The sequence below is a fragment of the Tauraco erythrolophus genome, chromosome 5 (assembly GCF_009769465.1).
Source record: "Tauraco erythrolophus isolate bTauEry1 chromosome 5, bTauEry1.pri, whole genome shotgun sequence".
In the NCBI taxonomy this organism is placed as follows: Eukaryota; Metazoa; Chordata; class Aves; order Musophagiformes; family Musophagidae; genus Tauraco; species Tauraco erythrolophus.
The window spans coordinates 36,725,010-36,752,488 of record NC_141469.1 but is presented as its reverse complement, the minus strand read 5'-3'; the positions used below and the strand labels follow the sequence as shown (position 1 = coordinate 36,752,488).

The following is a 27,479-nucleotide window of genomic DNA, read 5'->3' as shown; positions in this document are numbered from 1 at the left end:
CGCCGCCCGTAGCGGAGAGTTGGGCCGAACCACTCTGCGGCTGCCGGAGGGGGGGAGACGGACGACACACGGAAGGAAGGGCGTCGCGGGTGCCCCCTGCGTGCGCCCGCAGCCGCTGTTGGACTTGTTGCTGTAAGTCCCGCCCGCGAGCTACTCTCTCCCCCCTCCTTCCACTCTCTCGTTGGTTTCGTCCCGTGCGGGCCATAGCGACGGCGGGCGCGCTGAGGGAAGATGGCGGCTTCGGCCTCTGCACCGCTGCCGGTGCCGTGAGCGCGGTGCTCGCTCCTTTCCCCCCTTCCCCTCCTCGCTCCTGCATCGCGTCCCACCCGGCTGCCCTCCGCCTCTTCTCTTTCTCCGCCGGGGGCGTAGCGATCATGTCGGACTCGGAGGAGGAGGAGAGTCCGGACCGCCAGCTCAAGCTAGTGGTGCTGGGGGACGGCACCACTGGCAAGGTCAGTGCCGGCCTCCGTCGGCAGCGCCCCGCTCCTCTCTGTCGCCGCGGTGCCCCCTTCCTGGCCTTCCCCCTCAGCGCTCCCCCTGGCTCCCCTGCTGAGGAGGGAGCGGCCCGCGGCGGCTTCCAGTTTGTCGCGCTGCCGCTGTCGTGACAGTCGGCGGCATGACGCCGGCTGACGGCTCCCCCTCCACCCCCAGCCCTGCGCTTCTCCCTCTCCGTTGTCTCCCCGGCGTGTGCGGGCCGGGGGCGTCGCGGAGAGCCGGCCCGGGCCGCTTTCGCTCCGCGGCCGGCGGGCGCTTCGCCAGGGAGCTCCGCTCCGAGGCCGCCGGTGTCCGCTCCGCGCTCGGCAGCGAAACCCTCTAACGGGGCCTTCGCACCCGAAGAGGCTTTGTCAACGGGCAGACGTATACGACTCGTAATCCAGTTTTCTTGAGCCTTAATAAAGGGAGCGGCTAATAACGTAATTGCTGTGGTGCTGCCCGGTATGGCGCTTCCCACTGATCCCGGTGCGCTGCAGACCGCGCGCTGCTGGCCGGAGTTGCTGGAAGAGCCCGAAGTTGTTCTCAGTGGCCGGCGGAGCCCGGGAGGGGGCCGGGGCCGAGCACGTGAATTCGCGGTTCTCGCCGAAACGACGGGCAGGGCAGGTTGATTAGCTGGGTCTCCAGGCTCTCTTCGTTTCGGCTTCAGAGCTGTTGACCTCCTGAGGTGGAGAGAACAGTTTGCATACGTTTGAGTTACTGTTTGAGTTTGGAAAGACACTTTTGGGTCAGTTTAGTTTTTGTTTCTGACTTTTATGTTTGTTTGGTTTTTTACCTGTTTATAGTCAACATGATTAAGTACTATTTAGAACAGTTTGTATATAAGCAAGTTATATTTGTCTCTTAAAAAGAGAAATTTTGACAAATAGAGACCGAAGAAAGCAAAAGATGCTTTCTTACCCGGGAAATAGTCACTGATCTTTACTTACACGTGTGAATGTACCTCTTGCAATTTGTAGCTTGAATCCTTTTGTGACGTACACACTAAAATAGTAATTTTACTGTATGTTTGAGCAATACAGTTTTTCCTCTGTCATTAACTTGAAAACATGGGGAGGCTGACAGGCTGCCTGCCTCACAGTGCAGACAAAAAGTAGAAATAGTCTTAGAGGAGGTTTAAACGAGCCGCCTGTCATTATTAGAAGTAAGCTCTTAGTGAAAGCACATGCATGGTTTTGCTCACTTACTTATGCAGAGCTCTATGAAGAAACAAAGCGTTTTTTTGTCTCCAGCGATTCTAAACCCAGTCTGAAGTGGTATTGTATGCATCTGAGTCGGTAGATGGGCGATTCCAAGCGACTGTGTGATGAGAGCATAATAAATGCACAGCATTGACAGCTGAAGTGCTGTTTTGCTGGTAGCTTTCCCCAGGAGTTTTCCATTCAAACTGAGGAATCCTTTCACTACTGCTCAGCACCTTGTGGCAAGTACTCTTGCCAAACATGGATTTTCAAGTGTTCTTGAGTTTTGATGTATATTCCTGCTGGTTCCTACCTCTCACATGGGAGCTGCCACTCACTGAATCTCCTGCTGGCTCCAGGAATCCTGTGCTTCAAGTGCAGTTTATTTTGCATGAGCAGCAGCTATGCTGTGGTGGGTTGCTTTTCCTCCTGTCCCCCCTAGATGATGCTGTAATAGAGGGTTCTTCCAGCCATCCTGATGGCCTAGCAGTGAGAGCTTGCAATAATAGATTTATTGTAAGATCTTGTAAAAACAAAGGGGTGATTTGGTCATGGAATGGAAGGATAAAATGTACCTAGTGCTATTTCAAGAACCTCAGAAGACTAAATTGTTGAGGTTCCTGTGCTTTGTTGGCTACTCGTTCTGCTTACTTGTTGAAACCTGTGTATGTCTATATGTTTTCAACTCTAAATAGCCTGCTTCTCACATCTGGTTCACAGCTGGTCTTTACAGACATGCATACTCAGCCTCTCATTTACTATGCAAGACATTGGTTTTTCTCTTCCTCTGTTGCTGGGATCATTGGCCAGAAGGAGTGTAGGAAATAAGGGAATGTATCTTTGAAATATTGCATCTCGTGTTTTAGTGTGAGATGTTCACATTTGACTTCTTTCCATTGCTCCCTTCCCACTAAAAAAAAAAAAAAAGACAAAAAAATAGATTTTATTTCCTCCCTCTTAGCCATCTGGGGCTGTCTGGTGTTCAGTTCCCTAGGGGGGAAAAAAAAAATTGTGTCTTTGTGAGTCAGCTGGCTGAAAGTGTAAACTTGTTTTCTTTTTCCTCACCCATTGTTTAGAAGCAACGTGATTCAAGTTCTGTGCAAGGGTCGGTAGTGGTTTAGAAAAAAATCAGTGTCAGTTCAAGCTAAGAGTAATGTTTGTGTTTCCACTAGCTAGGAATTGCTCTGTCCATGAGACCAGGGAGAGTTGTTGTGCTTCTATTTGTTTGTTATGTGGTAGTTGAATGAATAATTGGATACTTAGAATTTTAAGAATAGGAATAAGCACTGCTGGAGCAAGCTCCAAGGAGAGAAGAATAAAAAGGGGAGAAGAGAGGAGTGAGACAGAGTAGAATCTGAAAAAGTAGTAGGGTAAAATAGAGACAGTAAGGAAAGGGTAAATTGTTGAAAAGAAAATCGAGGAAGGCAAGATTGGTTAGAATAGAGAATGATTTTAATGAAGTAGACAAACTAGGAAAACAATCCGAAAAGAAATCGAAAGCAGAGACAATGTGAGATGAAAATAAATAGCGATTATTAATAGTAGTTGGCATTTTGATTACAGGAAGGAAAACATATACACACAGCAACCTTATGCATCTAGGTTTTAAAACAACCCACTCTTCCTGAGCCAAAATGATTTTCCATTAAAATGAAGCAGCAGTACTAGTGTGGACTGAAAAAAATGACCTTATGATCCAGATATTTCTACTCTTGCTGTGCACAGATTGGCTTAATGCTGAAGTATATAATAATGCTGATTTGAGCTAGAACTACTCTGATTTGCTACTGTTGAAAAAAGTTTTGGGCCTCTGGAAGCAAATCTTGGAGCTATTCTTGGGAAGGGAGGTCCTGAAAAATAGGTGTGGGGGAGGAGCAAAGAAGCCAAGATTCTGTCTTCCTGCCATCTGTTGCAGCTGGGACTAAAGTATGGTAGCAGAAACATCCTACCTTTTGCTTCTCCTCTCAACAACAGATGATGAAAGAGTGAGTGCTTGACCTGGAGCTAGAACATAGGCTGGAAGAGAGAGTGATGTCCTGCTTGCTTTAGGATTTTTTAGGATGCCAGATTTTTAAGCATTGTGCCAATTCAGGATCTTCTTGTTAGACATAGGCTCAAAAATTTCATCAGTGCTGACAAAAACATTGTTACTGTTCAGCCTTGCAAATGGAAAAGTGCATCAAGCGTCCTGTGCAGTTTGGTCTAGCTTCATAGATCCATGTCTAATGTCAAAAAATCTTGATAATTTTCTCTTTTTCAATTAAAAAAATTTAATCAGTAGTTAGGAGTGGGGTGGGAAGACATCAGCTTCAGATGACAGAACTACTTCCTTTGTTTACAGAATACTTTTCCCTTGCCTGAAGCTAGACTGTTCTCAGTGAGAAATTCTCTGTGTTGAGCAGTTACGTGTTTTTATGCTAGTTAAAGCATTTTTTTTATTTAGCCTAGTCTTTCTTTTCATTTTGTCTGACTTAAAATTCCTGCCAGTTGGGGTAGGACATGACCGAGGGGTGAATGTTGCTGTGCTTGGAGAATGGCACTGACATTCTAGAAGGGAGTGAGGGAAGAGATAGATACGTCTTGCTGTTTGGGAAGTGGGTTCTCAATTGGCTGGTAAAGTTGGTACGTGAATAGGAATTCATGGCTTCAGAACTATGTGCTTGCTTCCCATTGGATTTTGGTTTTAGTTTTTGTTTCTTACAACTATGATGCTACACTTTGGCATCACTTTCTGGAATCTTTCTTCTATAGGGTTTTACTCAAAGCATTGTCATTGGCAGGGTTTTCTCCACAAGTTTCTGTGTTGTCCTGGTGAGTAGTCAGTGCCGGTTAGGGCTGGCTATCATTGCTTGTTGTGTTTGACTTTTGATTTATTTCAATTTGTTGACTCTTCAATTTATTTCATAAATATCGTTTGCTTTTTTCCTATTTACTCAGTACATAGGTGTTTAGGAATAGCATGTCAGCGGTTTATACTTTGAGTTGTTGACATTGAAAAATAGAAGCAAGAAGTTGTCTTGCCTGGCCTCTGAGGTTCACTTGCATCTTCACTTGTTTCCAAAAAACCTTCCCAAATATCCCATTGTATTTTGCACTTAGAATACTGTAATTTTTATGTATTATTTTTCTGGTGTCTTGATTGGTGTACGTTAGAACCCAAAGACTTTTTTTTTGTCAGAAAGGAGGGAGTTTGCAACACCGACCTTCAATACTGTATTGCTATTTGGAACAGCATATACACATTTGCTTTGAAGTATTTAAGCCAAAAGTGTGAACATGCCGAACTGAGCCTAATGGAAAGTCTGCTGTGAAAGTTGGTGGCCTGATTGTCTTAGTAGAGGTGCGAAGGAACAAGGCCTTCTTGATATTATACTGTCATCTGATCTCTACATTAATGGCTGAAATTTTATGAATGGAGCATAATCTTTTTTTAAAAAGGGTCACTGATCACTTATTTATTTTTATGGCTACAGTTCTATTGAAGCATTCTTTAACTTTGGTTATTTTTCACATAGCTTGTAGGCAACGTATCCTGACAGGCAAAGTTGTCATGCAGAATCTTTTATGGCAAGTATGGCAGAGAACAATTTTAGGATAGAAGAGACTATTTGCTTTGTAGAGATATTTGAATATGTATTGACATAACTTCTTTGTTTACTGTTGTTGAGAAGTTTGAACTGTTGCTTTTAGTATTTTGTGGATAATGCTTGTTCTGTGAATACATAGAGGGCTCTAGTCTGGTAATCAAACACCTTCCTTGAGCTCTAACATTTATTAGAAAAAAAAATTAAAAAGGAGTTAGTCAATGATTTTCTGCTATAAATTCCTTTGCATTCAAGAGCACAGTAGAGGAAAACTGTTTAAGAGAACTTTGCCATGCTGTTGATGACTTGTTGCTCTTATTGGTTGGCTGTTAATTGAATGCATGATGTTTATTTTTACTAACACCCTTGGAAGCCCTCTGGGAATATTGAGTGTCACAGAGTGATAGAGCTAATGTTTACTGAGCCCTTAAAACAAGAAAGGAGCCATTGCTTATTTAACGGGGACCTAAATTAGTGTGTTGGAGAATATAGAATACTGTAATATAGTCAAAGGATATTTTAATCTGTACTCTGGGTGCTGGTTACTTTTCCAAAAAGGAAAATTTCAAGGAGAAGATTGTATGGTGTATTCCTGCAGTGTTCTTATCTACATTTTTAGGGTCATGATGGATTAAAAAGAATGTCTTTATAGTCTCAACGTGCGAACTATTGTGATGAAAAGAATCAGTTCTACTGACTTTTGCAGTGCTACAGTCTAAATGTGTATTGAATTTTATTTTGTGCATGTTGTTACTATTACTCTCACATAGCTGTAGGCAGAAGAATCTTCTCACGATTTATTCTCTGTGGTCTTCACCCTTTCCTCAGTGATATAAATATAGAAGCATACTTATGCTATTTCCAGTTTACTTGCTTTTTTCTCCATTTATTTATTTATTTTTAGTCCTCCTGGGACTTGAGTTCAGTGAAGTAAATGAAAATTATGCCAGTCTTTAATTGATTTTTTGGGTTACTTCCTAAACATATCTTCTAATACCAAAATATCATTTATTATATATATATGACAGTGATAGGAATATAAATGTGATATAGAAACAAGAAAAGAGTGAATCTTATCTTCTAATTTCAAAATATTATTTTTTATATATGTATGACAGTGATAGGAATAGAAATGTGATATAGAAACAAGAAAACAGTGAATCTCATTTTATTTACTTCACAGGTAATTTAATAGTTGAATAAATGTTTGCCTATTCATACCAGAGCTTTAATACTGGAGCTCTGGTGATTATGTTTTCGTGCAAAAAAAGAGTAAGCTACCTTTTCTTCCTGTGTAGATTTTACATTATTAGAATAATTTAGATTTTTGTTGTGACTGTTAATAGAACCTTCCTATTCTCATTTTTTCAGAATTATTGACAATATTTTGCTATTGCGTTTTTAATTAAATGTGCTCTAGCAGCAATTTCTAATAATTGAATTGGCTCATCTCTATAGGTCTTGATGAATAGAAAGCTGGAAAAAAAAATCCTTCTTGCCCATTTTGTTTTGTTTTTCAGACAGTGTAAGGGGTTTGTGAGGCTGTTAGACTTGCCCCACCCCCCCATATATAAATGCATATTTAGATTTTTTTTTTCTGCAATTACTTTGTTTTTATATTTTCAGATGTCATGTCAACAAGAGATTTGTAAGTGTATGCCACTAGTTTGATGTAGGATGTATTTTATCTATGTGACATTCATTTTTAATATAGTATTTAGTTTTTTTCACAACACAAACTTTCGTATTCATTATTATTGCACCTTTTTCTCCTTTCCTTTTTTTTTTGACCTTAGATTGTAAGGCTTTTTTTTTTTTATTTCCCTTTTCCTTTTTTTTTTTTTTTGCCTTGCATGGAGAACTTAAATTGCTATGAAAGAATACAAATGCCTTGCTTCATTACTTTATGTAGGTGAGTTGTGTGTCCTTTTAGCAGTATGTAGTAAAAGCTGATTATTAGCTCAACAGTGTATTGGTCTAATTTCATAAATCCGCAAAATATAAATTGGAATAAGTTTCCAGAGTTCTGCTTAAAGGAATTATCCTGCAAACATGCATTCTTAACATGAGTTTAGTTTTTATTATGTACAAGAAAGTACTCTTCCTATCTTAGACTTTGTGTAATTCCTGCTGCGGAAACTTTGATACGCAGTGGCAGCAATCCTGCCACTCTTTGGAGCCCCTGTGGGACTCTGCACTGTGCAGATCTCTGTTCCCTCCCAGAAAGTTGGTCTGGAATCATGGTTTGTACCAGAGAAAGACCTCTGCTTTGGAAATGAATGCTTTTTAAAAATAATAAGCTCTTCAGGTATGGATAGTGTCACTTAGATTTGTGCCAGTTTGAGTGTGCTAATGATACCTCATTCAAATTTGTGTAATATTTTGTAATATAAATACTGCAGTATCTTTGAAATCCAAAGGAAATATGCACCTTGCTTCTTTTTGCATAAATCAGTAGCCTTTGCTACCTCCTCTTAATATGTTGGAGTTGGCTGCAATGCTTGTCAATCCAAATGCATGAACGCTGTCAGCATGCATCGATTTAAAAAGTGCTTGACTGTATTTCATACTTCTGATTTAACATCGAGATTTTGCTGTTTAAAATGACAACTTAATTTGGTATTGTTCTGTTTTAGACATCCTTAGCCACACGTTTTGCCCAAGAAACATTTGGAAAACAGTACAAACAAACCATAGGACTGGACTTCTTCTTGAAAAGGATAATATTGCCAGGTAAGGGAATAAAAACTAACACTGAAAGGCAGCAGTAAGACTTGCACAAACAGGTTCTTCAAAGAAACGTGTACTAAATAAGCTTAGTACAGTGCTTTTCATGGTGAAGTAAATTAGGTTTTTCAGAGAAAATTTTGTTAGTATGTTCTTGCCAGGTGACAAAGGGTTATGCATTTGCAACTTTTCTCTGAACTTATGTCTATAAGTAGAGCACTGAATTCACATAAAAAGAATGCTACCTATATTCATGATTTTTTTTTATCTCTGCTTGAGTGTACTCACTGTCTATGGGGATAGTGTAACATACAACAATGAAATGGAACTTTAAATATATTCATTGAGAAAGTGTATGTGTTTTGAAAGAAATAGATATTTTTCTTCTTACATGAAATACACAACTTGTGTTTGAGTTGTGTGAGAGAAACATAATGCAGCTATGGAATCGCAGTGCTGTAATATGTGAATGCTGTTTTATGCAAGGCAGCATGAAATTGCTGGCATTTAATAGACCACTAAAATTTAGGGTCCCTCGGCACTCATAAAAATACAGTTTGAGCATTCAAGATGTTTCACTTCACGATGGCAAAGAAACTATTTAGATGCCAGTTGCAGCACACTGCGTGGAAAATGCAAAGAAATAATTAAAAAAGAATAGTTGCTGGTAGAAGTTTGTCTCTGAACAATTGGAGGTTTGAAATAAGTATTTTCATTGGTTTGTGGTTGCTCAATTTCTAAATGTGGAAGTGTATCATAAAATGCATTCTCTTCTGGCTTCAGAAATCACAGTAAGTTAGAAAAACTATATATTTTATTAACAGTTGTAGTGAGATTTGATAAAGTTGGCGCAAGTTCTGTAGTTCTGTCTTTTTTCCTTGTGGAGGGAGGGGAGGGAAGCAAACCCAGAAATGAAGCATTTTAGCTATAATCTGCAGTTATAAAAAAAGATACACAGTTCTTGAACTTATTATGTTAAAATTATATTGTCAATAACTTCTTGATTCTGTTTCGCTTAAGAAAAGATATAAACATAATCTTTTCAGACTCTTCCTGCATTCACTATTTTGATTTGACCATTTTGGTGAACTTTTTTATTATTTGGTGAGTGATAAAAGTACCAAATTTCAGTGCTTATTTCTCCATAAAATCAACAGAATAATTTTTTTTTATTGTCCTGCTCATGCCTCTAAAAATACCAGCGTGCATAATACTTAGCAGCAGTACTTGCAAGTGGAATGTGTACACAAATCATGCAGTGTGCATGCTGAGAACTTGTATTTTGCAAATTTTTTTCCAGCTGTTAAGCACATAGAAGCTATTAGTACATTACTGGGATTCTAAATATTCTTGTTGAGTAGAAAATTTGGAAAATTATCAGCTATTGATTCATTCATGTTTTACTTTCTTCTAGTTTATTTTGTAATAAAATCAGAATGTAGACGAAAATAGCACCAAAACAGCAACAAAGTCTATACATCTATTTTCCTCATTTATCATTAACAAAGTGGTAACTTTTGTGGAATGTGTTCATATTCAGGAAGAAGCATTTTTCTGTAGATTGTCTTTCTGGTTTTGCCTGTGCCTATATATGTGTTTAGCTGTGTATGGATTTCCCTGTTTTATAGGTAAGCTGAACTGGTGGTGGGGAGTGAGAGGGCAGGAAGAGAAGAGGGAGGGAGGTAAAATTTCTAAATACTGGAATGGGAAGCATTACTTAAGTAAACGTATTTTTCTAATTTCTTGATTAGTTCTGAGTTTGCAGAGCTGCTATGTTTACTTGAAATGTTAATTCATACTACTGCACAGAAATAATCATGTGTGTATCAGTAGGGAAAAGAGCCTCAATTTCTCTTATTTAGTAGGATGATGATGAATAACTGTGGTTCAGCATTCGATTTTATTTTTTTCTTCTTTAAATGTAAGCAAAGATTTCAGAAGTTAAAATTGCTGATTTCTAGAATTGCACCAGAGTTTACTTTAGGCCACATTAGAAATGTATTTTAGCTTGTAAAATAAAGTACTGTTTTCCTTTTTTTTTGGCTTTTTAAAAATAAAAGCTGTATTTGTCTCCAGTTGTTTTAGTAACTGATGCAGTTTTGTGGTGAAAAAAGTAGATATTTGACATGGTGAAACAATATAGTTTAATACAAATAGTAAATTCTTTGATTAATTTTGAAGAATATGGCTTTTAGTGTTCAACTGTAGACAAACTCTTTTCATGCAGTTTGTTCAAAATAATTTTTTGAAGTGCAAATCAATTTCAGTATATTTATTGATGCAGTATCTTGTATAGTCTGGGTGTAACCACGGTGTAGATTTTACTGCTTAAATAGCATATCTGTTAGTCAGAGGGTCTGCTGATAGAGATTCTTAAGAGCCATAGTCGAATACTTTTAGGACAGTTGTGGGTTCAGTCCAGTAAACAGGATTCTTCTGTTAAAAGGATTTTTTTTTTTTTCCAACTTGTCAGTGCAGAAAGTGGGCAGACTCGTGTTTTTAGTTTCATCTTGACTGTGCAGCACTTTAAGTAAGGTTAACCAAAGCACTACGTATACTTGTGCAGGATCACTACTGAATTAGCCCAGTGGCTTCAGGTCATACCAGAAGCAGTCTAGATACCTGCGCTGTGTTGCCTCAGTTACTTTAACTTCTCACTTGTGGGCTTCTACAGAGTAAAGAAGTGCTAATGTTTTCTGGTTCCTTATCAGAGTATTACATATTATTTGTATGGGATTCTTCAGTTATTTTTATTGGTATGTTAACCTTGTTTCTAAGAACTGTCTTATTATGCGTGGTTTATTTTTGTTTTATTGTCATTCTCCAGTTTGTATATTCTTCTTAAGTTTATGAAAAAAATAGAAGATTTCATACTCTTTGCAGAAAACTTGATGCGATACTATCATAGTTGCTATCTAAATATTTGCTAGGAAAGTTGTACAGTTTTTCCTTCTGTCAGAATAATCCTAATGTCTGTCTTTCTCCCCCAACATCAATCTGAGCACAAAGCAAGTATTACAGGACCTGACAGAAAAAATTGGAAAATGCAGCATTTTGCACTGGAGATGATCAGCATGAATTTCAGTAGTAGTGAGCTCTTAATTAAGAACCACTTCACCTTAAACGAACATTCCAACCTTTTTTTTCCCCAGTTTTTTTTTTTCTTTTGTTCGTGAAGGAAAGTAAATAATTCATAATAGTAGATTTTTAAGTTGAACGGTCACTGTTAGACCATTTAATTTAACGTCTGGCATTAAAGTTTCTCAGATAATTTCCTACAGTTATCCAGATACTAAGCCCAGTATGCTGTGCATGATTACTACTCTTAGGAGGAAAAATGAAGTTAGTTTTTAAAGCATTTGAACACAAGCATCTGAAAATTATTGAGTTCAAAAGCGATAATATTTATGAAGCTTTTTTTCCAAATAGCTGGCATGGACGACATGATGAATTTCCAGTAGAATACATACAACCAAATTAGGGGTAGGATAGTGCAGCGTGGTGAGCTTTTGAGCATGTTTAATCTGTTTACTCACTGAGGATGTGTAGTCATTTCACACTGCGGATTCACCAGTTTATCTATGCCAGATGCTTTATGGAAGACTTTCCTGCATTGTTTGCAGTCACTTATGTTCTAAGCTTTAAAAATAATTAATACATAATGTATGCATTGTCAAAAAAAAAATTAAGCTTTATTGCCTTTATTGAACAGGAGTGTTTATGATGTGTTTACTAAGCTCCATGTAGAAATTCTTTGTCTTAATATTAGACTTAATATTAAACTCAGTGTAGCTTAAAAGTACTGTGAATAGATTGTCTCACATTTCATTTCTGTGTATTTGAGACCAAAGTAGCAGTTTAGGAAATCTGCGGTTTAAGCAGATTAAAGCAAGGTGCATCAGAAAAATATAACGTGGTGCATTTAAGACCGCAAGTAGCGTATATTCAGCTGTGTAGTTCTAATTTGCTGTTTATATTCACCGAGCACTGGGATATATTTCCATGGAGCATACTCCCTTGCATAACTAATGTGTGTTAGTTATAAATTGAATGAATAGATCACATTGTGTAAAATAAGGTTGTTAATAATATAAAATAGCTGAATTAAGTGTATGTCTTCCTTAGCAGCCCAAAATAATGTGTTCTTTTTCACTCAATTGTTGTGATGTGGAATTTGTTGCATTTTTTTTTTAAATCCGGGAATTTCATGGGTTAGGCCGCTCCAGCAACTGAACCCTACACAGTCACTCACTCACCCTCCCCCAGCCCCAGGGATGAGGGAGAGAATTAAAGGATAAACGGGAAACCCGTGGGTTGAGATAAGAACAATTTAATACAGATGATTTAGTACACAGTGTAGATGCTCACCACCCCCTCGTATGTGAAGCCCGTCTCGTCCCGAAGCTGCAATCCCGGATGAACGCGAGGCCCCGAAATAGAGAGGGGGAGAGAGAGAGAGAGATAGTACTCCGAGAGTGGAAGTACTGGGAGAGAGAGAAAGAAAAAGGCAACAGCGCAAAAGCGCAGAAGCGGCAAAAGAGCCAAAGCGCAAAAGCCCTTCTGTCCGGCTGTCCCTCACTTTTGTACTGGGCATGACACCGCGTGATATGGAATACTAATTGGCCAGTTTGGCCCTCAATCTTAAGTTCCACCACAAATCACAAGGGGAATCGTGGCCCCCTTGTCCCGGCTATGCTCCCCACTTATCCCGCCGTGCTTCTGCACTCCGGCCAGGACATGGCACATTGAAAAGTCCTTGGAGTTTCACTTCCAACCACAAATGTCAGCTTGCTATCAACATTCTTCTCAGAGCGAGCCTCTGAGTAAAACTAAAACACGGAGCTCTTCTAGCTGCTAAAAAGAAGAGCTAACTCTGTCCCAGCTAAAACCAGGACAGGGAATAAAATTAATAGGCATTTATGATCATTTGTGAGTACGTAGAATTGTTATTAATATGTAAGTCGTGTGAGTTGTATGTCGATGAGAAAAATTTTCATCAGACCTTACTGTATTAGATTTTGGTGCTTCCCGGTATTCAGTACAGTTTTGAAAACAGTTCTCATCATGCAAAATGAGCCAAATTATACTGTAATATGTTTGTATGCATGTGGTGACATACATTGCTGTGTGTATGTTTAGTCTGTGGGTTTCTGAGTTATTACCTTGCAGAATATGTATGATTTGTAGGATATTAAATATTCTGTATCTACACTGATTTTTTGGTTACTTTGCTTTTGAAAACCTATTAACAGTTTCAACATAGCTTAAAGACTGTTAAGAGCAGAAGGGAAGATTCTTGGTGTAGATTCTTTGGAGATGAAATTGTGTAAATCGTGTCCAATTTGGTTGCCTGCATTGGAGTGGTGGGTGGAAGAAATAATCATAGTTTGCATCCTTAACTTAGATATGTGTCAGTATTTTCTTTTTTTTTTAATCTATCAGCTATATAATCCTTTAATAGTATAGTGCTAAGAACATCACTACCAAAATGCAGTTACTATGCAGATTATCCCTGCTTCTAGATTTGTGAAGAACATTTGGAGGGGGCGTGGAGAAGTGGCGCAGTATGAAATAATGTGGTTAAGTTGGCATTAATTGTATTACCTTTCAGTTCCAAGTACTGTGCTGTAGAACTTTGCAGAGAAAGTTTTACATGTTTCTTCAGTGAAGTATGTTAAATAATTTCTAGTCAGGAATGTTATACTTCATGCAATTCCAATTCTTTTCTGTTTAATATTAAATATATTAATATCTAGCTATAGTTTTACTGCATCTTAATGACTTAGCTGGACACAAGCTTTCCAAATGATACAGTCATCTTTGTGTTGAAATTTAGTTACTATTTATTGTATACTTGTAAAAAGCTATTGCTATGCTAGAACTGTTAGTACCTGCTGTGATAATATATGTTTAATTTTATTTATATCCTATTTTTCCAGGTTACACAGTATCCGTATCATTTTCTTTTTCAGGAAATTTGAATGTTACCCTTCAAGTGTGGGATGTAGGGGGGCAAACAATAGGAGGCCAAATGCTGGATAAATATATTTATGGAGCTCAGGTAAAGTATAAATGATGATAATTGCATCTATAGTAATTACATAAAATGAATTGAAACTTTGTTCTTAAAATTATACGTATCTTACAGGTTGTTGTTTTGTAAATCTCAAAAATCTTGACTCTCTGCTTAACCTAAACTTAATTGATATTAATATGTAAGTCAAATTTTGGTACGTAGTTAATTTTTTAGAACTGACTTAAAAAGCAAAGCAAGGGTGTGCATTTGTAGATCTGAATAACTGTCAAGAACAGATGTATGTTTCCATGCTTTGTGTCTTAAGAAAAGCAATCATAGTAAATAGTAAAGGCTATTTGGATATCCACATGGTAGATATAGTGGCTGCTTTTAGAACAGATGCCTCCTGGGGGGAAAAAGTAGAAGGAGGAAATTAAGAGCAATCCTACACCATTAAACTCGTACGTGCAACCAGGGTTATAAGAGGGCAAACAAAAGGAGGCAACCAGGTAGCTAAATGTTTCTGCAGAACTCCTATCCAATGAGAATTAATTTTATCTTGAGGTTAACTAAGCAATTTAAAGTGAATGTTAGGATTAAGCAAGAGCTAAATATTGTAACAATATCTTCAGCTATATGATGATTTAGGAGGATGTATTGTACGCCAAACTTGTTAACATGAGTGATCCTAAAATGCACTCTGCTCTTTAATTTGGAGTTTGTAATGAGAACAATAAGCATAGCATGTTTTACTAGATCATGTTATATTTATCTGAAAAGAAAACAAAACACACCTTTTTTTTTCCCCCAATACTTTGAGCAAAAGAAATAATGGAACCCAAAACCTTTTATTAGACCGAAACTTTGTACTAATAAGTAGAGCACAGGAGTGGCAAACTAGAGATTAGTATTTATTAGTCAATAGGATAAAGACAAACTTGTCAATTTAACATGTTTTCTCACTTTCAGAAAAATCTCTGGATGTTTATAGCTGTTGCATCTGTTTTATTGCATTTTCGTATTTTTTAATAAAAAGTATTTTGCTGCCCTGTTAAAGATCTACCAAGGAACACGAGAAAGTGGCTTCCATGACAGAGGGAATTTGATTAATCACAAATTGTTGCCATATGCCCAAAGTAAACTCAATGAAGGAAATAAAAGGCTATTAACTTCTTCTGTATTGAATTTGATGATAAATTTAGGAGTTTGTTATCAGCAATAGCAAGTTGAAAAGCTAATTCCAGTGCCTCACAGTAGTGGAAAAGTTGATATCAGTAAGCCTAAAGTTACAAAAGTTTGATTTTTTTTTTTTTTTAGTCATTCTGAGCACGTTAACAAAACAATTCTACATCTAGTCTATTCATCCTTAATCCAAACCCAACCCTCATTGTAACCTTAATTTTTTTAATAAACTAATGGCTGTTCTGTCTTTCATTGTTGGCATGTATCGCCAATGTCTGCAAAAGGCTTCTTGTCATCAAAGCTGACTTGTAGCACACTTTTCTATTAGCTTTATAACAGCACTTGTTAAAGACACATAAAACTATCTTGATCTATTCATGAAACACCATGCATAATTCGGAATGGCATTGCTTTTGCCTTGTTCCTAGGCAGAAGCTTATTTCATGTTGAACATCTGTGGCTTTTTAGAAGAAAAAAGAGGAAAGATAAAGTAGAACATGTAGGAGTATTTAGAAAGAAAAATCCTTTTATGTAAAAAAATTTCTGTGAATGAACAGCAAAGCAGCAAGAAAGTACCTGGGAAGTGCTAGTGTGGAATTAGCAAGGGTAAACTGTGCCCAGCCAACTTGATTGCCTTCTGTGGTTAGATGATTGGTGCTGTGGAGAGGAGAGCAGTGGATGTCATTTACCTTGACTTCAGCAAGGCCTTTGACATAATCTCCCATGATACTATTACAGACAAAATTTAGAGATACAGACTGGATGAGTTGACCATAAGGTCTCTGAAAAACTGAATAGACAGCTGGACTTAAAGGGAGATGGTCCGTAGCTCAATGTTTTTACTGGTGCCTGGTTATAAGTTGTATTCCTGAGGGGTTGGTACTGAGGTCATATTTTTCATTAATTTTTTCAACAACGGAACAAAACATTGTTTTTAAGTTTGCAAATGACACCAAATTGGGGAGGAATTGTCAATGTGCTGGAGGGTAGGGTTGCTGTTGAGAGAGGCCATGACCAATTGAAGGAATGGACCAACAGAAACCTCGTGAAGTTCACTGAAGACAAATGCAAAGTCCTGCACCTGGGACAGAATAACCTTGTGCAAGCTGGGAATCAACTGTTGAGGAATCAACTGGAGAGCGTCTAGCAAAGGTCCACGAAGCTGACTGATGGATTGGAGTGTCTCTCCTATGAGGAAAGACTGACAGAGCTGGAACTGTTCAACCTGGAGAAGAGAAGGCTCAGGAGGATCTCATCAATGTAGATAAATACCTGAAGAGAGAATGCAAAGAAGATGGAGCCAGGCTCTTTTCAGTGATGCCCAGTGACAGGACAAGAGTCACGGGGCACAAACTGAAACACAGGAGGTTCCCTCTGAACATCAGGAAACACCTTTTCCCTGTGAGGGTGATGGAGCATTAGCACGGGTTGCCCAGAGAGGTTGTGGAGTCATCAAGAATAAAGTGGGCAAATCAAAGAAAGTGATTATCATCCCGTCTGACATTTTTGAGGCTACATTTGGAATACTCTGTTCAGTGTTGGGTTCCCCAGTATGAGAAAGCCTTTAAAATGTTGGAGTAATTCTAGTAAAGGTTGCTACAAGGGAAGTATGTGTACCTATGGTTGCACTTGGTCCGCATGTGTAGTGCAACTGGGATTTTAAATATCCTATTTGTAAAGTACACAAACTGTACACATACACTTAGATGATCTGGATCTGTTGCAGAAATTGTGTCCGTCCACATGTATTCTCCAAATCTGTATAGTTAAAATTTAAAGTATTTGCAGATGTCCACAGCATTGAATAGACTTCATCTGGTTGATCATGGTGAGATTTCAGAAATCACAAGTGACTGCATTCTTGGTTTTCTGCACAGAATCCAAATGTGTGTTAGACCTACTTATAAAATGCTAACACCAGCTGGAGATAGAAGTTTTGAGAATCTACAGCAACGGAAAAGGTTATCTTAGTAGCAAGTCTGCAGTTCACTTGATCTTGGTTGAAATTTGATCAGGGTACCAGGGGGAGTAAGTGGAGCATCTATCTGCACTTTACTGGAAACCTCGCCACTGTAGGTTTCCGTCTCTTTGAATGAGAAGTGAATCAATTCTCTAGGATAGATCTTTTGGCTAAGTTACTGTAAAGGTGCGATTATTTGACTGAGGTCCCTGATTTCTTGTGTCATGTTTTAAAATAAGAGTGCCAGAGTTGAGGATGGGAACCCATTTCATTTGCTGGTGTGGTTATAGTTGGAGAAATGCAATTCACTTGCTGTCTTGAAGTAGTTGCTTTTTTCTCCTCATCCCTCCGCCCCCTGCCCCTGTGTTGCTCATCCAGAACAAGATTGTTGCTGCCTCCTGTCTTGGTAGCTGAATTTCACTGATGAGTCAGAAAAACTCTGCAAGCTGGGGGAAAAAATAGAGCTCTTTGAGCCTTATAAATGAAATGTGTTAATGAAAAGCTGTCTGTCAGTGTTGATCAAAACCGATGCATTTGTCTCAGAATTGAGAGAAGCCGAGAGTAACCATATAGTCAGTTACCACAGCTGAGCTGATAGGCAATAGCTCATTTAATTATGACAACTCAGTTGCATGTGTTTGAATGACCATATCCTCAGCATCAGCAAAGACAACAGTGATTAAGTATATGTAGACCGTAAACTGTTTTCACCGGTAAAAAAAAGTAGCATTTCTGCAGATGTGCAAGATATCACAATGAAGCTACTCTTTGCTGAAATGAATATTCTGTGACTAGAAAAAAATATTTTAGCATTTTGGTCTAATATATTTCATGAATATTAATGAAAATTTGAAAGTTAATTTAATTCCTTCATACTAAAGTCAGTCATAGGATGAGGACAGCTGAGGATAAACCCGAAGAAGGAAACGCATGGTTTTAATTAGTGTTTTCTGTAGTTTTCTTTTATTGTGACAAATCTTGACATCTTTTGAATGTTGATTGTCTAGTGTGAATATATTGCTTGGTTACAACGCTTCCATAATAACAGTTCTACTGTATAATAGCACTGCTGCTGTTTGTGTGTTAAATATTTCAGAACTGCTCCCATCTCTTACCTGTAATTGCTGCCCCTACCCCCATACATAGTTTAAAGTATCTTTAAGATCTGGCATATGCTACCTCATAAATTGACTTGCTAATGGAATGAGTACTGCAACTCTACCTTCTCCAAGGACCAGCAAATCATTTCTGCAATATTGTCAGTTTCCATTGACCTATTATTGAAACTACTCTATAATTCCAAAACAAAAAGCACTCAGATATGCACTAACGTAGGCAAAATGTTAGAGTACAATTATGCAAGCAGGGACTACCTGTCATGTTGCTGGAGACGAGAGAATTAACATGCTGTTCTTGGCGTGTTGTCCTCCATATGTTTCAAACGCACTACTTTAGTGTTAAAAGGTCAGTGTTAAACTGTAAGTTTGTGGAAAACATGATATATTTTTTTTGAAAGCAGTGATGAGATTTCTATGTTAAATTATAAAAGGTGAAATAAATTTTAGCTATGGAGTTGTGACTAGTCTTTCAATAATTAATGAAGTCGTACTAAGGTGCTTATAGAATGCTGTTGTGGCAAAAAAATCTAAGCAAGAAGCATTCTTTATGACCTGGATGCCATGCTGCCTTTGTTTACTTCTCTAAGATGTCATACCTACCATCTTTGTTTCTTACGGATAACAAATATTGAAAAGATTCAAAAAAAGAGTGGTTAAGAAAGGAGTATGCTTTAGAAGTAATATTTTAGATCTGGGAGAAGGGGACCAAAAGGAAGTTAAGTGAGGTCTGGTTGCAAACTTTGTTCAATGATTTCTTTCACAGTAAATCCACTGTGAATACCCTTTCTTCCAAAGGTGTAGGTAGAGCACATATAGCAGAGTAGCATTTTGATGAAGAAATTAATAGCAGCCGTATAAACAAAGAAACAAGAACTCATTTTGCCAAGGAGTTGATGGCATCAAAGGAAGAGAGATAGATTTGTATTGCTGTCATAGGGAAATAGGAATTGAAGGATCTCAATAGGATCTCTTGCCCTCCTCTGAAGCTATGCCTGTATAATACGTACTTCATTTTTATCAACTTTCAGAAATCCTTCAGTGTTGGTGACTTTGTCCCTGAAGGTGGTGTATTTCAGAGCTTTGTTATTCTTACTGTCTTCATGTTTTTTTCTAGTATGCACCCTTGATATAATCTTCTTGCTGTAAGTTAAACCAGAATCATAAGAAAGTTCAGGGTGGAAGAGATCTCAGGAGGTCTCCAGTCAAACCTCCTGCTCAAAGGAGGGTCAGCAGTGAGATGGGACTAAATTGCTCAAGGCTTTATCCAGTTCCTTCTTGTAAATCCTTAAGGATTGAGACTGAGCAACCTCTTTGGGCAACCTATTCTACTGCTTGATTCTCCTCATGGTGAAAAAGCTTTTCCTTGTATCTACTTTGAATTTCTCTTGTTTCAACTTAGGCTCATTGTGTTTTATCCTCTGGCCATGCACTGCTGTGAAGAGCCTGGCTCCATCTCCTTCATCACTTCCTCATGGATATGAGAAGGCTGATTTTAGGTCCTCCCAGGGCCATCTCCTGTCCATGCTGAAGGATTCTGGTTCTCTCAGCTTTTCCTCATAGGACAAGTGCTCCAGCCTCTGATCACCTTCGTGGCCCTCTGCTGAACTTGCTTCAGTTGCTGATATCTTGAAGAGCCTAAAACTGGATTTATTACTTTAGGTATGTCTAACAAGTGCTGAGTGGAAGGGAATAGATCCCTTGATCTACTGGCTGTGCTTCTGCTGATACAGCCCAGGATCACGATGGCCATCCTTGCTGCCAGGGAACATTGCTGGCTCATATTTAGCTTGCTATCCACTGAGACCTGCAGGTCATTTTCAGTTGCTTCCTAGCCAGTCAGTCCCCTCAGCCTGTCCAGTTCATTCCTCCCCAATTGCAGGGCTTTGCGTTTGTCCTTGTTGAGTGTAGAAAGGTTCCTGTTTGCCCATTCCTTGACCGTGTCTGCATGCTTCTGAATGGTAGCCCTGCCCTCAGGCATATTGGCTGATACTCCCAATTTAGCATCATCTGCAAACTCTGTATAAAAGCATATAAAAAGATGAGTCCTATTATTTTCTCTTGAAACTCTTACCAGCGTCATCATGCTTGCCATCAGTCTTCTGTTTGTTGAAACAGTCCAGTGTTTTCAATTTTCTGGTGTCAGTTGTGGTTTCTAAACCTCTGATATTGTTACTGATCTCTTCTAGTCTACCCTTTTCTTGACATTCAGTATCCAAAGCAGGATGCCTGGTTTCGCCTGGAATGTTTCATGCCAGTGTGATATTTTTGTATATATTTATATTTTGTGATATTTGTGATACATTGTAGCCTTTTTGCTACAAAATAAGCTTGACATATTCAACTGTTGTCTACTATTACTCCTTGACGTTATTGTATAGAACTTGCTACAAAGCTAGATGTTTTCTCTTGTGTAGTTGATTATTGCTTCTTTTGACCTCGTCATGGTACTTATTGAATTGCATCTTATTATTTTTAGATTGTTTCTCATCGTATAATCTTGCGGTCTCTATCGGTTTGTTGTCATCTGTGGAATTAATTTAATAAGCGTGCACTCTATTTTATGATCTAAGACACTTCTTATGAAACTATGAAGTAAAGCTGGGCCCAGACACATGCCTGAAAAACATGACCTGAGAAAATCCTTTCTATTGACAGTGGGTCGTTGAAACAGCTAATTTTGTATGTCATTGTTTTGTTTTTTTTAGAATACCTCAGAAAATTTCCTGTGAGATACACTGTGCAGTTATAGGGATTTTTTTTTTTCAAGATGTGAACGCCATGAGAACAAATGCAGCAGAAGCCAGTTCTGAATTTATTCCTTCTTTACAAGATACTTACTTTATTAGGGTGTAGTGGAAAGCAGGGGCAGAAGATTCAATAATTGAGAGGAGAGTGATTTGTGAGATCTGATCTTAGAATTATGGAGGGGAGAATGTGGACATCTGGGCTGTTAATAGGCTGTGCTTTATCATATTAGATACTAGCTCCGAGGAGTCCTCAGTAAGGTCTGTTTTGAGTATTCGTTGCTTGTAGCCTGGCCCAAAACCTCTGAAATCCGTGTGACTCCTTTTTGACTTCTCACCATGTTTGTAGTTTCTCCTTTGAAAGTTTAAAGCTTGCCACTACCTCTTGCTTTCCTTCTGCAACAGTGAAGGAAGGGATCTGGCCTCTCTTCCCAAAGAAGAGCAGAGATTCAACAGTAAGGCAATATGCAGGAATGTATGCTTGAACTGCTTTCACTTTTCGTTTTTTTTTTCAAAAACGGAACAGTGAAACTACAAATAGCAACAGCTAAAATAGAAGTCCTTCTCCAGTATGTTTTTTTTTATTTTACTATTAGTGTGAAGTGCTTTTTGGGGTTTTCATAGAGCATATGCAATTTGGAATAAAACTAATTGTGCTCTTTACAGAATTGCTGTCTTTTTTCCCGCCTTTGTAGTGTAGTTAGCATCTGAATTTGGAACACGTGGAGTACAGGAGAAATACTGTAATAAAATGTGTTTATTACAGAAGGTTATAATTCCTTTGATTATTCCTCAGACAATGCCATTTATTCATTAAGGCTCTATTTTATGATAATAATAATTTAGATTGATGCAGATTTTACAATGTTCAAATATTTTTTTATAACCTGCAACATTTTAAATATATTTTTTTATTTAGGGTATTCTCTTGGTTTATGATATTACCAATGGCCAGAGCTTTGAAAATTTAGAAGACTGGTATAATGTGGTAAAAAAAGTGAATGAAGAATCAGAAACACAGCCACTTGTGGCCTTGGTTGGAAATAAAAGTAAGTTACTCATACTTAAATATTAATTTAAATACTCTAGATGTTGCTCTCTATTGAAGAAATGGCACAGGGCATATATCTTTAGTAAAATGAAACTAAATACTGTCTTGTGCGTTACTGCTGTGTACAGGTGACATATTTGGGTGTACCTCAGGATTCTGGTGCTGGGCAGTTAGGTTGAGGGACTTGCTGCGTCATGCTTTGCCTGGCCTGCAGCTTCTCTGCCTGTGTTTTCTTTACTTGGAGAGCAGCACATAGGAGTAGAGAGATTTCTCTCACCCATGTTTGAATTTGATAGGACTTCAGGATATAGCCATGGCATGCATCTAGAATGGAGGACTGGGAAGCATTCCTGGATCTAATAACAGGTATATCTCATGGTTCTGTATGTCAAGAGACTGCTAAATTAAGTACTGATGTATATTGTTTAAAATAACTACACTATGCACTTGGCATAATATTTATGAATTGCTTATTAGGCCTTTTTTGCATGCTATCTGTAGTTTTGCACGTGAGGTTACTTACTTCCTGTTGCTCTGGGATTTTTTAACCTGTCCTCTTTTTGATCACTTAAGTATGATATAACGGTTTTCTTCTGACCACCAAAATATACCACTTTAAATAAACCATCACCTAGATAGTTTCCTAATTAGATGAATTCCAAATTCCCCTATTTCCAGCTAAGACATCTTACAGAAACATCCTTATTAGCTTATCATCCTTACGAGGTCTTGATCTTGGCGCTCTCGCCCTTTTTCTGTTGAAGATGATAAAAGCAACATAAAGCAATTTAGAAACAAAGTGGTGGAAGCAGATACAGATTTTTTTAACAATGTAAGTATATTTATTTGAACAACAAAAACTAGATTTTTTTTCCTGACTTTACAAGTAATTTGTGTCCGTGCCACAATGTCTATATCCTGAACAAACATGAAAAAGACCTCATCCAGCAAGTTTGTGTTGTTTAAAAGCATTTGAAAACATTGTAGAGACAACACTTTCAGAACCATTAACAGTAGTGTTGCTACTGTGATGCTGTAACATTTTATGATATTAATTATGAAAGACTACTTATTTTCTGGAAGAAAACAGAGAAGCTCTTAGAGTTACAATATATAAATAGCACTTCTGAAAGTATAACATAGAAAGTGTTGTACTGTAGCAGACCAGAGTCAATAATACAGATTCTGTTGAAATTCAAATGAAAAATATTTTTCACTGATTTATATTTTGCCCCAAAATTGGACTTTCTAGCTGGAGTTCTGCAAATCTTACAAAGTATGTACAGTAAGACATATTGTAACAGGGGATAAATATTTTTCTTTTGCTGGAATGACACCACAGATGTAGAAAATCAGACACTGGTTTCCATTTGGAGGAGTTTTCTCTCTGTTACATGCCTGAAGTATGTATATTTTTCTCATATACATGCTTGCAGTTCTTGAAAATCTAAGTATTTCATTGAGAGCATCTGCAAATAGATTACAGTTTTGCAGGTGAGTTTCCAGATAAAGACTGACACTAATTAGTGAAAGGGCTTTCATTTTATGAAAACAGCAACTGAATGACCAATGCGCTTGCTACCTTATTTTCCTTCGGAAGCTGTGTATAAAGAAAAAAAGCCAACTATTTCTTTCATGTGAGCCTAAGGCTGTTGTTGTTGCACATGTCGAGTATGCAGGGGATGCTGCTTACAGAGGTAATTTTATTTGCTTTATTTTTTTCAGTATGATAAAAATTAAGCTTTTAGAAGTGTATTGCTTTTCTGAATTCTATAATAGGAGAATAGTATCTAGGAATGCTTCCACTTCAATACTTTGATGGTGTGTGAGAGGTAACTGTTGTCAGGTTCCTATTGTTACATAAATAGAAAACAAGCTGTTTATATAGAAGCATGATGTTGGCTCTTGAGTGTTAAAAGGATAAAGCTACTAGTACTAACAAGTTCTTCAGGTGGAATCACTGTATTCAGAATAACTCAACTTTTTTACTCAGTAAGTAATAAGACACTTGTACCAAGTGAAACCAAGAAAAGCCATTTGACGGATTGATGAACTTAATCATCATACATCATACAGGAGAAATACTTTCAGTCAGTGGTTTCTGTCTCAGGATTGTATTTGTTTTTTGAGCTGTACATGTCTTTTAGGAAAATATCCAGGTATGCTTACTTGAAGACTAGGAATGTCTGTATCGACAGGAAGTTGTTCTAACACTTTCTTTCTGATAAAATTTTTTAAAAATTGCCAAGAATGCAGTTATTTTCATTCATAGCAACTGGAAAGCGTTGGGTGAGTGTTTAGATACCTAGTTAAGAATTTGGAAGCCCAGCTGAAACCATCCATTTTGAAACCTTGACCTAAATTTAGTGCTGCTCTTTTAAGTATACTAAGCTTGGGCTTAGAGTCTCATTTAACCATTTTCCCTTGCTAATACTGCCTGAAAGAGATGCATATTTTTCCAGTTTGGGGTAAAACACCTGAGTGTTTGTGTAGCACTACCTGCTGTAGTGCTCCAGAAATAGGAATAAAGCTATTTTTTTTTTAAAGAAAAGCTTTTTTTTTTTAAGAAAACAATGAAAAATATTTTTCTTCACAATAAAGTATGGAAGAGTTGCATACATGAATCCTATTAGATGAAAATAATTTCCTTGGGTAACTTTGTTATTGAAAGCAAATTATTTCAGGTATAGGAGTCTATAAAACTGCATAATTTATTAGTAATGTTTTATATCAATTTGTAGTCATTCTGTTAATGTGTTAAGTTTGCAGGAATTTCTTCAGTATTCCAGCAAACTTGAAGTTCAGTGGTAATTTAAATGAATCAGTACTAGTTTTGACTATTCTATTTTACTGTACATTGCAATAGATTAGAAGCATGAACACAGTAAGCTACTGTGTCTGTTTAAAGCATGATAATTAAGTTCAGAGTGGGGACAATTTATTAAAATGTCCTGTTGTGGTTGTAAGATACTAAGATTTACTCATGAACATTGGAAAGGTAATTTCTTCATACAAAGCTCCAATCAATCTCCAATCTCTCATCCATCAGAAATCTATTTGAAAATAATAGAGTAATAATATCCTAAATTCTGGACCTCCCCGTCCCTCTTTTTTTTTTTCTCTCTCTCTCTCTTCTCTTATTTTTTCTTCAGGACTAGCTAAAATGAAAGACTGTCATTGCCCACCAATTTGTTAAAAACAATTGAGAGAACAAGAGCTTCAGAGATGCAGTCCTCCTTTGTGAAAGTGATACTTTATTTAAGGTGACTGTCTTACTCCTGGGTGCTTAGTGTTTTTTTTCATTCTTGCTTCCTTCCCATACACTTTTTTCCATATGCTGACCTACAAATTCGGTCAGAGAGAGTAGAAAACTGATTTGAGTCAAGACCCTGCCTAGACCTATGTCCTGTAGTTACATCCGATTATCAGTTAATTCTCTTGTCTTTTCATAGATTTTTGTCTGTGCATTTGGTAAACAATAAAAGGCTGGAGAGGTGGGCCTGTATGAACCTCATGAAGTTCAACAAGGCCAAGTGCAAGATCCTGCACGTGGGGCAGGGCAATCCCAAGCACAAGTACAGGCTGGGTGGAGAATGAATTGAGAGGAGCACGGAGGAGAAGGACTTTGGGGTGCTGGTTGATGGGAAGCTCAACATGAGCCGGCAGTGTGCTCTGGCAGCCCAGAAAGCCAGCCGTGTCCTAGGTTGCATCCAAAGAAGTGTGGCCAGCAGGTCGAGGGAAGTGATTCTGCCCCTCTACTCTGCTCTTGTGAGACCCCACCTGGAACACTGTGTTCAGCTCTGGAGTCTCCAACACAAGAAGGACATGGAGCTGCTGAAGCGATTCCAGAGGAGGGCCACGAAGATGATCCGAGGGCTGGAGCATCTCTGCTATGAAGACAGGCTGAGAGAGTTAGGGCTGTTCAGCCTGGAGGAGAGAAGGCTCCAGGGTGATCTTATCGCAGCCTTCCAGTACCTAAAGGGGGCCTACAGGAAAGCTGGAGAGGGACTTTTCACAAGGGTATATAGTGATAAGATAAGGGGCAATGGCTTTAAACTGAAAGAGGGGAGATTTCGATGAGATACAAAGAAGAAATTTTTTACAGTGAGGGTGGTGAGGCACTGAAACAGGTTGCCCAGAGAAGTTGTGGATGCCTCATCCCTGGAAGTGTTCAAGGCCAGGTTGGATGAGGCTTTGGGCAACCTGATGTAGTGGAGGGTGTCCCTGCCCATGGCAGCGGGGTTGAAACTAGATGGTATTTGAGGTCCCTTCCAACCCAAACCGTTCTATGATTCTATAATTTAATGTAGGATTTTTCTTTTTCATAGTAATTGTGAGACATAAGATCTTAATCAGTCAAGATCTTTATATTTGGCGTTGAATCTTAAATTTAACTTTCCTCGTAACTTACTTTGCGGTATTTTAATCTTATTTAATACAAAGTATATTTGAAGTTTGCTTATTTCTATGTTGCTAATACCACTTCATTTTCACCAGAAATAAGGAGGTATACCTTATTATTAAGATGAACAAATGCTTTTGAGTTTCAGTGCAGTAACTTAAAACTTTTATAGATATGTTGCTGTCAAATACTTATATTCTACGGGATAAATTGAACTATAGTTATCAAGTGAATGAATTGTGTTTTGTGCACTTAGGATCTTTGTGTAAATTTGGTGTTGACAAAGTTCAGTAATCATAATGGATATTCTAGTTCTTAGTGTGAATCAGAGTTGTTTTACTGTTTTGTGTGAGTGATGTAGTTTTTTTCCTTTCTACCTTGACTACTTTATGTATTTTACTCTGCACTAATCTATAAGCAAACTCCTCAAGTATCATATCAACATTTTCAGTGGATATATTATAAACAAAAATTAACCCAGGTTCCATGGGAGCTACACTCATTTTGATTTATAGCTACTGAGATGGTGTTAGGGCAGTGGTTATCTGTAGCTTATATAGGGGTAGGAATTATCAGGTACCAGTGTATAGTGGATGGATGAATGATTTCTATTCTTAGATATACTAACCAGGTCCACTCCTCAATAAAGACTAATAACTCAGATTTTTAAACAGTCTTCATGACAGATGAGGGCACAGAGGAGAATGCATCAACACTAATTAAGAATGTTGACCATTTGTTCGTCTTTGCCATGATTAATTGATCTTGGAGTGCTATCTCTGAACAGGAAGTGGTATGCTGTTACATTGTGAAGTTTAAAGGTTACATTTTAGTGTACCCTTTAACTTGCATTTACATACAATGTAAAATGTTTTTGCCTATCTTATCTGAGCACAGAAAGAAACATTTTTCAACCTGGATACAAATGAAGGTTTGGTGTACTGCGTACTAATGTGAATCTGGCTGGTAACAGGAGATAGCCAGTCTGCTTTTGGACTCTGTTACTGCCTTATACACTTAAT

General features: G+C 38.0%; 1 protein-coding gene across 1 annotated transcript in view; it reads left to right on the top strand.

Moving 5' to 3' along the window:
* The first annotated feature begins 232 nt into the window (after window positions 1-232).
* The window catches only part of RAB28 (RAB28, member RAS oncogene family), a 67,775-nt gene continuing 40,528 nt past the window's right edge, over window positions 233-27,479 (top strand). The window contains exons 1-4 of the mRNA XM_086611859.1: window positions 233-452; window positions 7,894-7,990; window positions 13,957-14,045; window positions 21,924-22,053. Coding sequence (XP_086467985.1) covers window positions 375-452; window positions 7,894-7,990; window positions 13,957-14,045; window positions 21,924-22,053 — 394 coding nt within the window. The 5' untranslated portion in view covers window positions 233-374. The remainder of the gene's footprint in view (window positions 453-7,893; window positions 7,991-13,956; window positions 14,046-21,923; window positions 22,054-27,479) is intronic.